At 43.8% G+C, this 16,875-nt stretch overlaps 1 protein-coding gene across 6 annotated transcripts in view; it reads right to left on the reverse strand.

Annotated features, from left to right (window-relative positions):
• CDK6 (cyclin dependent kinase 6) overlaps positions 1 to 16,875 on the reverse strand; it is a 609,297-nt gene that overhangs the window by 88,999 nt on the left and 503,423 nt on the right. For all 6 annotated transcript variants that reach the window (XM_069211653.1, XM_069211656.1, XM_069211657.1 and 3 more), the window contains exons 6-7: positions 6,676 to 6,726; positions 16 to 151 (exon numbers count right to left, since the gene is read on the reverse strand). In XM_069211653.1, the coding sequence (XP_069067754.1) occupies positions 16 to 151; positions 6,676 to 6,726 (187 nt within the window). The remainder of the gene's footprint in view (positions 1 to 15; positions 152 to 6,675; positions 6,727 to 16,875) is intronic.

A 16,875-nucleotide genomic window follows, 5' to 3' on the forward strand; every position in this document is an offset into this window, starting at 1 on the left:
TTAATGTTCACTTACAAGAAGTAAATCTATGCCAACTTCATCAATATCTGGAACAAATTTGTCCATGACTTGTGGAGACCTGGGTGCAAAAGCATTTCTTGGAAGAGCCACTTCACTTGGCCAGTCTTCCTCTTCTGCTGTCCCAAGTATTCTACACAGCAAACAAATGTGCACATTTGAAATCTAAGCATCGTTGCCAACATGCTTAAAACTTTGGAAAAAACACAAGATTCGTAATACATTTTTAACTATACTTTTGGAGTCTTGTATTCATTTTGGGCCCAATTCACATTAAAAGGCATAAGTCTGTAACTTTAGAAAGATTTACAACTTTGTAGACTTCAAGAAAAAAATCAGAAATACACCTGAACAGCTGTTACTCATGGAAAACGTGAGTGTTTTTGCCAGTGCACAGACATTTCTGCATGTAGTATTGTACATTTACAATCACGATTGGAACTTTTCCATCACCTCTGTACAATGCACATTTTTTTTAACTTTGCTTCCCCATGAGACCCCACTAATTTTGGGGTGCTCCCTCATGGAGGTCAATTCACTGAAATGCCAGGGGTAGCCTAAGTGACATAACATGCCCTTTGACCTCCGCTTTCATTCATACACTCCCTCTCACATAAACACATTCTCACTCGCAAGCACACACACATATACATTTAAAAGCATTTTAACTTACCTCAGCTGCCATGAAAAGGGCATATTATAGCTAACTGTACTCAATTTTATTACACTAATAGTGAATAATACTATATTATTCATTATTAGTGTAGTAAAATATTGACAGAAAATAAAGGGGGTAGAGCCTCAACTGACGTCTATTAGGGCGAGTTGTCACTGTGTTCATGGCACTGAATTTGCCACCACTGAGTTCGGGGCCTGGGCGTCAATTCCAGTAGCAGATGCTCTGTTAGGGCAGAGGTGTGTTGCTTCCCTGCCAGCAGCCACAGCTGAAAAACCTTTTAAAGAAAACAATAATAAACTGTGTTTATTATCGTTTTCGTTAAAAGGGGCGGGCCATGGGGGTGATGTGCACTGAGGGGGGGGGCTCACCACTCCCCCTGTACAGCACATGTGTGTTTGGCCGGCCATCTCGGGCTGGCCAAACACACATACTCTGTAGGTGCAGTTGCTGGGCTGGAGAGGGCAGGCTGGGATCCTGTGCCTGCAGCTGGGAGTGTCGAGGAAAAGAGGAGCGGTGGAGGAGGTAAGTGTTTTTTTAAATTACATTTATTGTTCATTCCCTCCTGCCTCCCCCCCACCCCTGCACCATCCCGCCCCTTCGCGGCCTTCGAACTGCTACTGGTCAATCCACCAAAATGCCAAGGGTAGCAGAACTGACATATTGCACCATTTAACTGTTTCTTTGACTCTCACACACATGCTTACGCATGCACACACATACCCACCCTCTCTCACATACACACTCTCACCTGCAAGCATGAATACAACATAAATTGAAAAGCATTTTTACTTACCATATAGTGACATATTCCAGCTAACTGTACTCCAATTTTATTACACTCATAGTGAATAATATTATTTACTTTTTGTGAAATAAAATCATTGACAGAAAACCAGTAAAGTGGAGCCTCAACCGCAGTCCATTAGGACGATCTGTCCTAGTGTTCGATGCACTGGATTTTGCCACCTCCGGGGCCAGGGGTCGCAGAGACAGTTCCAGGGGGTCGCTAGGGGCAAGCAAAGGGTCGCAACTGAAACCCCTGGCGATCCCTAAATGAAGTCCATGGGGTTCTGTCACAACACCTCTCTGCTCTATACCTATTTATTTCATGAGCCCTTGCAAAATTACATCACGCCTTTATGCCCCTTTTTCCATACTGTCTGATCAGTATAGGGAAAGGTGCAGAAGACATTGTGACGCGGAGGGTTAATTAGCTTGAGCAGTGTAGATGAGCGTGATGCCTGCTGAAACCCGAACAATGTGGAAAAGTTCACAATGTTGTTTTCAAGCTTGTTTCCCAACATTCCATGGATACATTTATTCGCAGCTGCATGTGTAAGAAACAGGTTGTGTAGGAGACTCTGTCTCAACCTTGAGAACGAGAGTACAGGGAGAAGATGGAATGAAAACAATGGCTAGGGAATGGCAGAGCAGCCAAGAGACAAATGCTGATAACATAGCTTGAAAATGCCAGAAAGGGATAGAATCCAAGCTTCAAGTTATTTAAGCACTGAAGAGCGGGTGAGGAATTGAAGCTCGCAGAGGGGGTTGTGAATGCTGCCATCGCCAGGCCCACAGCGCTGCCTCCCTGTTTGCTGTTCAGAGACAGTGACGCTTGAGGGGGAGAGAGGTCCAAGCAGGCGGTAGAGGGCTTCCCAGCATTTCGTGGACTAAGTTGGGATGAAAGGCCTTTGGTTTTCTGCTCTATTATAATGATTGATTATTATGCTTGCACTGTGTTTATAATCTGAAGTATTCAGCTCATTTATATTTTGCTTCCTGAACATCGTAGTGTGAGCTTGCTGCAGTAATTGAAACATGCATTTTGGTATGCAGTTAATCAAAGCTTATCTGAAGTATTCAGCTTGTTTATATTTTGCTTCCTGAACATAGTAGTGTGATGCATTTTGGTATACAGTTAATCAAAGCTTATATCTGTCAATGAACTCTTTGTAGTGGGCTCATATATAAATAGATGCTCTTTATTGCTATTTTTATTCTACTCCGTTGATGTGCCAAATGCATACATTTCCCTGAAATTCTAGTAAAGCTAAATTGTATTCATAATTGCCGTGTGCTCCTTCATTGAGCGTCCTTATTGACTTATATCGAACAGATCAGGTGTCAATCAGTCACCTGGATAAGACACTGTCCAATGTCCAAAACAGTACCTTATTTGAGATGTCTTCTGCCCATTACATGTGTATTGATGTTATGCATCGTTTTCTACTATGTGAAGCATCATTTAATGAAACCTGCACAGCCATCTTTTTTTTTTTTTTTTTTTTAAGTGTTACATGGTAAAATCAATCAGACTAAGTAGGTGATTGAATGCAAGTGAGGGAAAAGAATATGTTTGGGAGATAGGCGTGTCACTCATAAGTGAGAAGGGGACAGGATGTGTCTACCTACGTACATGACTTGATTATGATGCTGATAGTGACGCCTTTACAGAGTGGGACTGATAATGCAAATCAAATAATTTCTCTAACTAAAAACAAAGGCAGCCATCTTAAAATAAATAATAAAATAAATAGGCTAAGACAGAACAGAATAAGTAGGTTAAAAGTCACTGGGTGAGGTGGGCATAGGCCTGAAAGCTAGAAGGCTAAGCTAAACTCCTGAGTCTCATTAAAACTAAATAAGATCCACTAAACTCATAAAGGCCAATTTCCTTATTTAACATAAAAAACAAAATTGTGTGTTATTGTTATTGCTGGATCCTGAAAATGCCTTTGATTCAGTGAAGAGGCCGTATTTGATGGAAGTCCTGTGGAAGATGGGTTTTGGACTGCTGTTTTTTAAAAGGGTAGGGCTGCTGTACAAGGAGCCTCTTGCCAGGTGATGGTTAATCGGGTACAATCAAGGAAATTCAGGCTTGGCAGAGGCACCAGGCAGGGGTGCCCACTGTCACCGCTTTTGATCATAATTGCGATAGACCCACACTGGCAACCTGGATACGAAGAGACGTCTTGATTAGGGGACTGAAATGGGAGCTGCACTGGGAAGATGTAATCATGCTTTATGCAGACAATATCCTGCTGCACCTAGCCCACCCGGAGGGTTCAATCCCATGTGCTCTCTACATTCTCGAGGTGTTTGGTGCGCATGCTGGGATCCGTATCAACTGGAATAAATTAATTGCTTTCTCTTTGACAGTGGATCCTGCCTAGTGGATGGGGGGGTCTACTGAGGTGAGAACAGAATGGGTTTAGGCACGTAGGCATTTATGTCACAATGTAACCAGAACCATTTTTCCAGTAAAAACCGGGATGTATCCTAGAAGGGTATAAGGGACGGTGACCAACTGAAGGAAACTCCTTGTCTCTGAGCTAGGTTGCACGACCCTATACAAAATGATTTATCTCCTTAAATTTTTATACTGCAGAATACTCCATACACAGTCCAAGATAAGTTTGTCAGGAATGTAGATGCAGTGACCAGGTTGCTGATATGGGATAGGGGCCAGTCGAGGCTTGCCATCTCTACCTTCAAGTAGAAGCTGGCCAATGAAGGGCTGGCCCTCCCGAATTTGAAACTGTATTATTGGGTGGCCCAGCAGCATGAACCGTCGGTCGACATACATGCATAGGAGAGTAATGGATCCCGAGGGATTCCCCCATCGGCCATAGGGGGCGACAAGGGGTATCTCTGCCAGGTACAAGCACAGTGGTGGTCATGATATGGTGGAAAGTGACAAGAGTACTCGGTTGGAAGGGTCGGGTGATGCTTGAGACTCCACTCTGGGAGTATGTACAGTTGGCATGACTGAAGCAAGTAGAGGGCCACAGAAAATGGGACTTGCTGGGCATCTCAAAAGTGGGAGATTTCTGGAAGGAGGGCGAGATGATTCAGTTTTCCCTAGTTCCAGGCACAATTTGATCTGATGGTCGGTCAATATCTCCAGTATCAGCAGGTAAACATGTCTTGCAGGACTACGGGCACCTCCTCTGTGATACTGAGGAAAAATTGCATCTGGAGTTTTGTATATCTATGCATCTTTGCTGACAAAAAGCTTGCACCCTTGGAAACCCTACGAAGTAAGTGGAAGAATGACTTGGGAGACTGGAAGATGACATCTGGGGGAGGCTGGCAGGTACCCCAAGAAGGTGGCTATCTGGGTGGGATTTTAGTCGGTACAACTGAAATTATTCCACAGCTCATACTACCAGAGAACTCACCTTCACAAGATGGGGAATATAGTTAGTGACCGTTACCTCAGGGGATGTGGACAAAGGGGGACCCTGATCCACACCATGTGGGAGTGACCCTGAATACAGTGTCACTGGGAGAAGGAGAGAGGCAATATCTCCTCGGGTAATGGACTGCTCTCTATCACTCGCTCCACAACTGGTGACGGTAGGCCTCTACATGGGGGGGAGACATTGGGCAGTTGCACACTTCTCTTGCCATTATAACATTGATGGTGGCAAGGAGTGATATAGAGCCACACTGGAGAGCGGTAAAGATACCCAGTGTCTCCAAATGGCCCTCAAACATTAACTGGTGCATGAGAGGAAAGGAAGTGGTTTAGGGAGCTAGAGGGTGTTCACATAAGTTCAAAAAGATACGAGGCCCATGGAAAGGGCAGAGGACAACACAGACAAAGCAGAAGCGTAATCGGGGGCAAAGCAGGCGGAGATAGCAAGAACCATCTGAATGGAGGGGACTCCAAGCTGGCAAGGAATGGGGACGGTCGGGAATTGACAAACAACCTTTCCATTTAAAGATGGATGCAAGATATGGGACTTAGCAGGTTGCAACATTTTTATGTGCCATATATCAAATGCTTTATTGTTGTATGTTGTTGAGAAATTCAATAAAAAGATTAAAAAAGAAAATACATTTTAATAAATGACATCAACATGATATCCCAGAAGAGAAAGCAAATGTTCTTGAAAAATATACTCAGTGAGAGGTCTTGATTTTATTGTATAGAGGCATTTTAAAAACTTTACTTATCCTAGCCTTGACTCTTTTAATCTCTCTCTCTCTCTCTCTCTCTCTCTCTTAGCCTCCTTCCTCATTTCTAAGGTCGAGCCTACGAGTGCATGCGCTAGCGCATGTGTCTCGCTTGTGAGACTCTGTTGTGTTCCGTAAAGGGCTTGGAGCCTGCCTGTGGCTCACCATTTGTTGGTTTGCGTGCCACTCTTCTTTACAGCCTCGTAATTCGTCAACGTGCGCCTGGCACCACTTCCATTTCTCTGTGAGGAGCAGGGATAAGGACTAATCAAAGCAACTTAATTAGTGACTGCCCGCTGCTCCCGACGTGATCGAAGTACTATTTGTTCTTTTTAACTTCTAGTGCCCTGCAAACAGAAGGCTTATGACTGGCAAAAACATGCCCAGCAGGCACAAAACTGCAAAGCTAACTTTCTGTTATTTTGCCAAGTCGTCTTTTCTCAGTTTCTTCTCATGTTTCCTTTTGTTTTTGCTTGTGGGAGCTGTTGTCAAAAGTTGACAATTCACTTGCTCGAACTATGCAAGACCTATTGAATTGCAAATGCTTGTTACCATTTGTTAGCATGCCTTCCAAATTCTTTACTTAGATCAGTGGTTCCCACCCTATGGTGCGGGGACCCCCTGAGGGTCCACGAAGCCTCCTCAGGGGTTCTGCGACTGCTTAGAAAATTAAATAATATTAACAGATTATGTCCCAGCTTTCAGTAATGACTCAGTGGGGTGGTCCCTGGATTTCAATAGTGATTCAGTGGGGGTTCCCGGGTTCCAGTAATGATAATGTGGGGGTCCACAAAAGTCAAAAAGTTGGGAACCACAGACTTAGAGCCTTCTCAAAGTTTGAAAGGAACTCATTACATAGTCTCAGTCCTGATTCATGCCATGAACTTTCATGCTATTAAATGCACAGGTGATCGATGAAGATATTTTTTGTAGATCACTTCGAATGAATGGGTTTTGGAAGCCCACAGTGCATACAAAGATACATTTTAAATAATTGCTAAAATACTAATACTTACTCAAAAATCTTTCCAAGTTGATCAACGTCTGAATTTCCTTGAAAAAGTGGCCTTAAAAGAATACAAAAAGAAACATGTTCATCAGGCAATTATTAAGGTATTAGTATTTTACAAATGGAGGAATGCAACAATACAGATGATTTTATACCTGATTTGTGAAGCTTTCCAAGTGTTGTCTGAGGCACTTGGAAATGTGCTCTCTTGACGCACTTAAGGAAGCAAACTATGTGTTAAAATCAGCAAAATTGCAGTTGGAGCACAAGAGGTGGGTGCTCCCATTCTTGATCTGGAAGGGGAATTCTGTATTGCAGAAGGGCTTGCGTATCTTTGTACGGCCCCTGCTATACCAGGAACTCAATGTGTGCAAAATCAGCGGAGCCTACCTCAAGCAAATGAGGAAATTGCATTCCCCATATGCCTCTTCAATACCACTGAAGGGTGCACAGAGAACAAAACCTGTTGGGGGTGTCTTCATTAATGAACATAAGAAGTGGTAAACAGCTTCCTTTCTTTGATCAGTCTCTTTCAGCCATTGTCCTGAGGCATGGTCAGTCACGTCTTGACTCAGCCCAGTGGAGGATTTATTTCTCACCTAATGCTATTGTGTATTCGGAAATATACTTTTGCCTCCTCTCTTCTGCTTTCATTCAATTGCATAAGAGACTACTTTACAAGGATAGTCCCAGTGGCGGGCGCAGATTTGGGAGGGAGGGGGGCGGGTGGGGCACACACACACACACACACACACACAGACTCATTCTTTCACACACAGACACGCATGCACATCCATTAACAACACTCATTCGATTCAAACATGCACGCACGCACCAAACATTCATTTTACAAGATCACACACATTCATTCTTTCACACACACATGCACGCACGCACATCCATTAACAACACTCATAACACTCGAACATGCACGCGCGCACCAAACATTCAATGAAAAACATAACACACACACATACATACACACACACACACACACACACACACACACACTTACCTTTGGCCTCCAGGTCCTAGGAGGGTTGGGACTGCTGCCTTCCCTCATTGGCTGACCTGAGGCCAGCCAATGAGGGAAGGCAGCAGTTCCAGCCTGGTCACAGAGTGGGATGGGGTCAGTGAGACTGCTGACCCCACCCCACTCTGTGACGAAGTGTCACTGATTGACACTCGCCCTGGGCGCTTCAGGGCTTAAACTGAAGTGCCCAGGGAGAGTGTCAATTGGTGACGCTTTCCTCGTCACCCAGGGGAGGGCCTCGAGGCACCTTTGCTGGGCCAAGGAGGTCACGCCCATAGGAGCTGTGATCTCCTCAGCCCAGCAAAGTTCAGCTCAGGCAGCCAGGAGTCTGCGCAAATCGCGCATGTCTGCTCCTGGCTGCCTGACCTGAGCATGAAGAGTGTCTGCCAGGCTGACCTTTGTTCAGCCTGACAGACACTCTTCATGGGGTGAGGGGGGGCGTGTCCCCTCTGCCCTAAAGGACGGGCCGCCACTGGATAGTCCCCTCCGTCCACCCCAGCTAACTCTCTCCTGTGTGTTTTACTCTTTTTCTTCTCTCTGTTCCTTCTCACCCCTTCTACCTTCCCTGGGCTCCGCCTCAAACCCACTGCCCAGCACCATGTTGTATGTCCCTCCTGCTACTCTCCTCCTTCTTCTGTTGACACCTCGTTCCCCTCCCTATTACTCTCTTATATCTCCCTTTCACCACCTTTCTTTCCATATCTCGCCACCCTCTTGTACCTAGTGTGGTCTTTGTTCCCTCTGCAGGCACTTTGCTACCTAATGCTTCTCCTAAGTGCTACCAATATGTGTTTTTTTTTCGTTGCCTATGAACGAACGTTGTGCTGTACTGAAGGCACCATTGTGGTCAATACGATTTTGTTCGTTTATATGTCAAAAGTAGGCATGATGCCTTCCCGTTAGTCCCTCCTTTCTCTGTCATAAAAACTAATGGGTGATGGGGTCCCATGCCATCAGACCTTTATTTGAAATTAAAGCAAAAACTGAGCTGTACTGAAGGCAATGGAGTCTTCAAAACAGTCCACCTTTTCATTTCTTGACTGCCTTCAATACACTTTACAGTATTCCTTGTACATCGAACAAATACCTATTGGCTTAGCCAATGGCTGTTAAATTTGTAATTCGGATTTTTGTAGGCTACCTTACCTTATGGAGTGCAGGTTGCATGTTTAAAGGTTGTTTAATTGTGCTTGTTATAATAAACAATATTATGACGCATGACTGTCTGGAGCTCTTTATTATTAAGTATACTAATTGCCATGTGAGGCTGTAATGGAAGATGGAAGTGAAACAGGAGAGCATGCAAAATATCTTTTAGTCTTCAACCAATATAAGGTTCAGACTTTGCAAGAATGTTATGTAAGTGCAATGGGCTCCTTTCACACTGAGCACTTGAGAGCTCGCAATATTAAAATGTGAGGCACTGAGGTTCGGATATCATTACTTGCGCAGTTGGAATTGCTCAGAATCTGTTGGTTTTGGGGTTGAGAAAAGGTAGATCTGCAGTACTTACATGTGTGATGCTGAGGAATAACCATTTCAGTGTTTGTTAAGTGCCCTGACTCTTATGCTGTAGCCTAATATTGCTGCACTACTCAGTCACTTTCAACACTTTTGACCAGCCAACCCTCATATGCATCCCTGAGTCTCAAATGGGATGCATTGCAATGTCCTTTCAACTGACACCAGTTTGTTTACGTTGGCACCTCCAGGTCCCAAAAGATCCCTATCACCGGCAAAGTCCCCAATGGTTCCAAACTTTCCCCTATCATCTTCAACTTCTCCATGAAGCGGCTTCATGCTCCACTCAAAGATTATGGTAGCAAGATTCACTGATATGCAGATGAAACACAACCCTAAGTGAAAGTCTTATCTACTTTAGGCTTCCAACACCTCAAACAATGCCTACGCGTGTTACTGGGGGACCAGGAAGAGTCACTGGCAGCATATCAAAGGGCAGGAGCCCTTTAAATTCCTGATAGCGCTCCCGCCTCGCGGGATGCGCGCGGGCGAAGCCCGGGCCAAGGGAGGGCCCGTCCTGTGCCTGTCGGAGACCGGAGGAGGCTGGGCTGGGCCCCCCCCCTTTTGCCAGCAGTAAAGAGGCTAGCTTGTAACCCAAGAGAATACAGATTATACTGCACAGTTTAAACTGAGTAGTACTGTTTACCACTAGTTGTATTAATAGCAGGGCTCCTTTACAAGCTTCCCTGCTGTTATTGGTGGCTTCTACCCAGAGGGCCCTATTTAAACAAGTATTTAGCCGACGAGCGGGACGCTGCTACTTTCCGGAAGAGGCTTGGCAGGCAGGGCCAGATACTCCAGTGGCAGGATATTCAATACACAAGTAAGAGAGTCATCTTTTTTTTTTTTTTCTCTTGTATTTGTATTCATTGATTTTACAAGTGTTTTCTTTATCATGGGGAAAAGGAAGGCTGTAGATTTACCAGGTCAAACTAAGGGAACAAAAATACCAAAAAATCGCCCAAATAGATCCCTGAATTTGGGCTCATCTAACAAGTTAAATCCACTTGACGAAATAGATCTTTTAGTCAAAGAAGTTGAGTCTATGCTAGGTACACAAACCATGGGGATAAATAATCCAAAGAAAGCCCCCCCCCCCAAGGATAGAAAAATCTCAGAGATATTTAAAAAGAAGGGGAAGAGGAATCCTCCAGATGTAACAACAGAGGTTGATGGGGATGGGGCCCCGCACAATTGTAAGGACCCCACTCCAAAACCCATTCTTAGCATAGTGAGTCCTCCAGTATCCCAGGGGGGTTCCCCATATGTACCAAATACACCGTCTTTCCGTCCGTTGAGCCCGGTGATTAAGGTGGTTCCAAGTCTATTGTGTACTAATCACTTTGAACCACTGCTGGTAACAGAGGACTCGCCTGTGCCCGTGAGTGTGTCCAAGCCTGTAGTTGGAATACCTAATCCTAGTGTTATCCCATTGATCTCCCAGTCTGATCCGGAAGGTAATGAATCAGCAGCTTGCAGAGGCAATCTGGCTATAGTTCTCCAGAGAGTCGACGAAGTCAAGGGATTGGTTTTAGTATTAATAGATCTTTTGAAGAGTAATCTTGTGCACCAGCATGGGAATAACTGTGCTTGTGAAGGGATTTGTAGGGTTTGTGGAAAGGCCAGGGCAAAAGAAGTATTCCCCTCTTCTGCCCCAAACAAGGGGGATGAGTCAAGGGTTAATTCTTGTCTCCCCGCTAGAGGGGGGACAATCTTACAAGAGAGGGAAGATTACCGCCGCAACCCCATCAAAGATAACTTGAGGCCCAAAGGGAGGGTTGAAAATGCACCCAGATACAGGGACCGTCAAGGGAACTGGGCGAGTAACCCAACTAGTGGTAGAGCCAGAGGTAGGATCAACGGATCCGACCCCCTGGAAACTGTCCAAGAGAACAGTTCTACACAATCCCCTAACAGGCCACATAAAACCTCCCACAACAACAATTCCTCCCATAACAATACTGAGAACACAGCTATCAAAGAACAGGATTTGTGTACAAGTCATGGAACAAATAAAATCTATTTGATCAATGTTCCAAAATTATTGCCAGGGTCAGTTGAGAACCAAGCCTCTTTGATTAATAAAGTCACACACTGGATACGCTCCCGACGAAGTTGCCTCTCTGTCATTCGCTCTGACATAACATCGGCCGAGAGAAACAGCATCCCAGGGACCAATTTTGACATAATTACTATCCATTTTGAAGATGAGACCATAGTGACTCAACTAATGGATTTTGATTCTCGCACCCATTCGAACAGTGTAACAACTATGGGGGGGATAAGACTTATGTTAAACCCACACAATCGCGGACTAGATAGGGGACCGGAGATGGACCAGATGGCTCAACTAATTCCTGTGGAGGTGTTGTATGTAAGGTAGCTACCGATCTTGGGTCACTGCCTGATCCTGTATGACTGACTTCTGAATCAGTGACTCAAGCGATGGCCTGTCCCAAGGTCTCACATTCAAAGGGGAACAATAAAGTACCAACACTAGACATCTGTAGTAATGACCTGGGCTCGGGGGACGTTGGTTGCTCAACTGTGGTGATAAACAAAGGCAAATGTACATTAGAACTCATGTCTTGGAACATTGCTGGGTTGGCAAAGAAATTACATGTTAGCGAATGGGCCTTTTTTTATTAAGGATATAGATATTTGTCTTTTTCAGGAAACTTGGGTAGAGGATGCTACTATTATAGATGGATTTCTTTCATTCAGTGTTCCTGCTATACCTTCAGAGAAGGGGTTGGGCAGTGCGAAAGGTGGGTTATTACTACTTGTAAACAAGAACCTGCAGTGTGACTACAAGCTTCTGGAAATTGATTCTGTAGATATAAAAGCTATGTGCATTACGTTTAAAAGAACCTTATCAATTGTCATTGTTAATGTCTATATACGATCGCTCTCATGCAGCTCTGAGTCTCAAACCTTGGCCATTTTGTCCGAATTTGTAGAAAGCCTTCACCCCTCGACTATTTTAATTGTAGCTGGAGATTTTAATTGTACCTTTGAACCTTCCACCCTTATTAGTGACCTAACTGACAAAGAGGATGAGCTGTGGGGGATCCCGCAACTATCTACTACTCGGCCCTCCAAAAAAATCTCGGGTGGCCATACAATTAGCTACACTATGTTTAAAACACGGCCTTAGGGCCTGCAATGGCAGGACGCCATCTGATATGAACATTGCACCAACGTTTAAAAGGGGCAAGTCCACAAGCACTATTGATTATTTCTTAATTGATGTTAGGTTGTGGCCCCACTTGGAATACATGAATGTAGTAGTGAGAAGCAATAGCGATGACTTCCCCTTGCTTCTTACCTTCTGTGGAGAAATGTTCAGGAGAACACTCAATAATCATGTTACAACAATCCCGCCACCATGCTGGAATAACAAATTCACTAAGATTACTTGGCCAAAAGTGATGTCCAACCCACATCATATTAGAGCAATATGCCAAATTTTCTTAAATAGCTTGGCCGAGTACGAAGACCAGACTGTGGGGAATATTCCGATTCTTAAAATACATGATAGCATGGCCATTCAGCTACGGGGGTTCTTTTACCAAGCAAGGCGGTCAAAGCCTTGTGAAGGAAAAGGGGCATGTAAGGGATGGTTCGATGAGAGGTGTTCAAAGGCTAAGTCTGGGCTAAAAGCAGTAGTAATGTCTGGTTCCCAGGGGGAGATCAAACAAGCTAGGTCTCTATATAAAGAAACCTGGTCCAATGCAAAAAAGCAGTGGGAGGATTCCTTGTGGCAGGAATTATTAAATGCCTCTAGAGAGAAGAATAACAAGCGTTTTTGGGAACTTCTGTCCAAAAGAGAAAATGGAGGTAGGAGTTGCCCCAGCAACCACATACAACCAGAAAGCTGGGTAGAACATTTTTCCACTCTTTATGCCCTGCCAGAGGGCTCAACGGACACTAATGTAGTCCACTCCTCATCAATGCTATTGGATTTGAACCCCAGTACGCCCCTCCAAGTGGGGGCCCAGTGTATCCCTAAGGGTCATCTCATTTTTAAAGTAGAAGAAACCCTTGAGGCTATAAACAGTCTGAAACTCGGCAAAGCACCCGGACCGGACAAACTTCCTGGAGATCTTTATAGATCGGAACCAAATATCTGGTCTTGGTATATCAATGCCATCTCAAATAGTATAGCTGCAGGGGGACAAATCCCGGGTGCATGGAAGGGGGCCGAAATTATACCCATCTATAAAAAAGGAAATGCTAACCTTCCAGCCAACTACAGGCCAATTAGCCTTATAGACAACTTGCAAAAGATTTTCGCTAAACAAATTCTACAGAGGCTAACTAGCTGAGTTGAGGAGCACCAAATTCTTTCCCAACTACAGGCAGGGTTCCGTGCTAAAACCAGCACGGTAGACCAGGTCTTTCGATTGGCTATATTGTATTGGAAATATGTTCTTATCGCCAAGCAATGTCTATATGTAGTATTTATAGACCTGCGATCTGCTTTTGATCTGGTCCCAAGAGCTAAACTGTGGGAAGTGCTGGGCAGATCGGGAGTTCCAGAGGACTTATTACTCCTGCTAAAACGATTACATGAAAATACTTATGCCCAAGTGAGGTGGGGTGAACAAGGCAAACTGACAGAACAGATCCCAATTAGAAGGGGAGTCCGCCAAGGTTGTGTGCTAGCCCCCTTATTATTCACTTTATTTATCAATGAAGTAGTGAAGGCTGTGTCCACATGCCAGAATGATGCGCCCTCCTTGAATACACAAAAAATCCCTATCCTGCTTTTCGTGGATGATTCGCTCCTCATTTCCAAGACACCGATGGGGTTGCAAATCCTTGTTGATCAGTTTAATTTTTTTTGTAGCGATCACGGGTTGGAGGTTAACATTAATAAAACAAAACTAATGGTGTTATCCAAAGGGCCTAGTAAAAGATGTTCCATTTACATTGAAGGAGTCCCCTTGAAGGAAGTTAGCTCTATAGACTATCTGGGAGTCAGGCTAACTAGTAAACTATCATGGGAAGAGCAGATCACAAAAAGCGCAGGGTTGTTACAACACAGAGCCTCATCCATACTGCGCTTCTATCAAGGTTCCTTTGCAAAAGCTGTTTCCCCAGCATTAAAGATCTATATAGCTAAGGCACAAGGTGCAGCCCTGTATGGAGCGGAAGTATGGGGTTTCTCCAACTGCAATAAGATCTCAGTGGGGGAAAACAACTTTGCGAGGGCCTTGATAGCGTGTCCACGCTCTACACCCCTGCTTCCAATATTTTTGGATCTGGGGTTAAGTCGAGCAGCAGATCTAGTTATCTTAAGACCCCTCCTCTATTGGATCGGGCTATGGATTACCCATGAACTAGATATATATAAACCCTCATTACTTGACCTATTAAAATGTCAAAATGCCAATACTCTCACCTGGATTTGTCATGTGTCCCATTGGTTTCGCTTGTTGGGTTTGAGCGATTATTGGGAAAATGCCCACAAACTAGAGAGACGGCATAAAAATGTTTTAAAGTTAACTTATTGGTCTTATGTTAGGGATAACAATATAACCTGTAAATCTCATGGTCGCTTAACCAATTCTTTTATTGATCTTAAATGGACTCCAAAGTTTGAATCCTATTTGGACATCATACTGGATCTGCATGGCAAAAGCCTATATGCAAGTTTTAGTTTCGGCTCTTTGCCCCTGATGTCATTGATTCACAGGTGGGGGCCGATCAGTCTTCCTGATATATGACCTGCTTGTGGCAGTACCTCTGAAACCATCGAACACTTTATGTTCTTCTGTCCAGCCTATGCGATTTTGCGATCAAAATGGATCCGCAACACTTTTAGGGCTATGGGATTTAAGAACTGTTCCTTGGCTCTACGGGTGTTAAAAAGTCACAATTCAGTCGATGTAATTCTTCCAGTGAGCAAGTATTTAGTGGCAGCCTGGCGCATACGCTGCCATCTCCAAAAAGCAAAGGTTATTATCCTTTTTTAGAGTTTTATGTGTAATTTGAGCTTTTATTGTTTTAATGATTTCAAACTAATTTATATATGTGTAGATGCTGTATTTTAACAAAGAAAATGATTATTTATTCTTGTACCTTTTGCTAATTCTGTTTTATGTTGCTTTTATGGTCAATTGATCGAATAAAGCTGTTTGAAGTCGAATGCCTGCACATCAGCCAGTCCTGGATGTCTACTGCCTACCTGAAGCTCAACCCAACCAAGTCAGAATTTCTGTTGCTTGTCAAGAACAACAAACAAGAGACAGTACAAACATGGCTCAATAACACAGACCTTCATGGCTTCAAGCCCTAACTCTCACTGAATGCCAAGACACTTGGATTCACCCTGGACACCAATCTCAAGCAACAATGACAAAAAAACAAAGATGGCCTGGTACTACTTCTTTCTTTTAAAGAACGTGAAACTGTTTCTTGAGGAAAGAGACTTCAGAACTGCTGTGAAAACAGCCATACTCTTGCATCTGAATGGTGGTAATGCCCTAATCTATGGCCTCTCAGACTCCACACTGTCATCCCTTAAGGACATACTGCACACCCCAGCACGTCTCATCCAGAGACTGAAAGAATATGAGCAAATCACTCCCATTTTGACAGAACTCTATTGGGTCCCCTAGTCAGCCTGCACCATCTTCAAAATCAAACGTATAATTTACAAAGCCATCACAATCAGCACCCTCTGCTTATCTTGCTGACAAGCGCACCATTTCTGATGGTCCTCAATATACCCACAGCCAGAAAACTAAGAATGTAGACTAAGAAGGCCTTTTTCATGTATGCACTCTGGATCTGAAACAACGTCCCTGTATCAGTTAGGACTGCCCCAAGGGTGTTCCAGTTTAGGAAAGAGTTGAAGATCACCTCTTTAAGGAACAATATATAACTACGCATTACCTGTTTACAAACCAGCTACCTCTCCTATCACTCACTGACTTTATGCAGGTGTTTGACCCTGTAAAGTGCTCCGCTTCCTATTGGCTAAATTTGTACTATAGATATATCACATACATGCAGTGAGAGAGAACATCAAACAACACAGGTCTGGCCTGAGTTATTATAGGAAACGTGCCTATTAAGGAAATTCTGCCAATCTTTGGGGAGGTGAATTCATATGTTGGCTGGCTTTGCACAGGGGTCTAGATGAGTAGCTGTATATGTGAAAAAACCTGCCAATTGGAATTAGAGAAAAATGGGTGGATTCAAAAGGGGTGCTATGTTGCAGAGAATGGGATGTTGGTGTAGGAGGCTGGCTCTCTATGTAGTGTGTAAAGCTAGGCACAATGTGCAGAGAGTCCCAGCAACCAAACGTTGGTTGACAAAGATAAAAATTAGACAACCTAATGCTCTAATTTTTATGGTAGCTTGGTCAAGCAGTTAGGCCAATCATGGAGAAGTGCAAAGCATTTGTTGTACTCACAGTACCAATAAATATGGACACACACTGAAAGGAATAATTCAAGACTAATTTACAAAAATACTTCAGATTTTTATAAACTTTTTAAGACCAAGATCATCAAAATCGGTACTTTTTAAGTTATGAATTTTCAAAGTTTAGAAAATGTCACAGTTCGGTTCGTAATTACGCACCAATGCGATTAAGAAAATCAGGCAATGCATTTACCAGTGTCTCCTTTTGCAGGTATG

The sequence above is a fragment of the Pleurodeles waltl genome, chromosome 10 (genome assembly GCF_031143425.1).
Source record: "Pleurodeles waltl isolate 20211129_DDA chromosome 10, aPleWal1.hap1.20221129, whole genome shotgun sequence".
NCBI lineage: Eukaryota > Metazoa > Chordata > Amphibia > Caudata > Salamandridae > Pleurodeles > Pleurodeles waltl.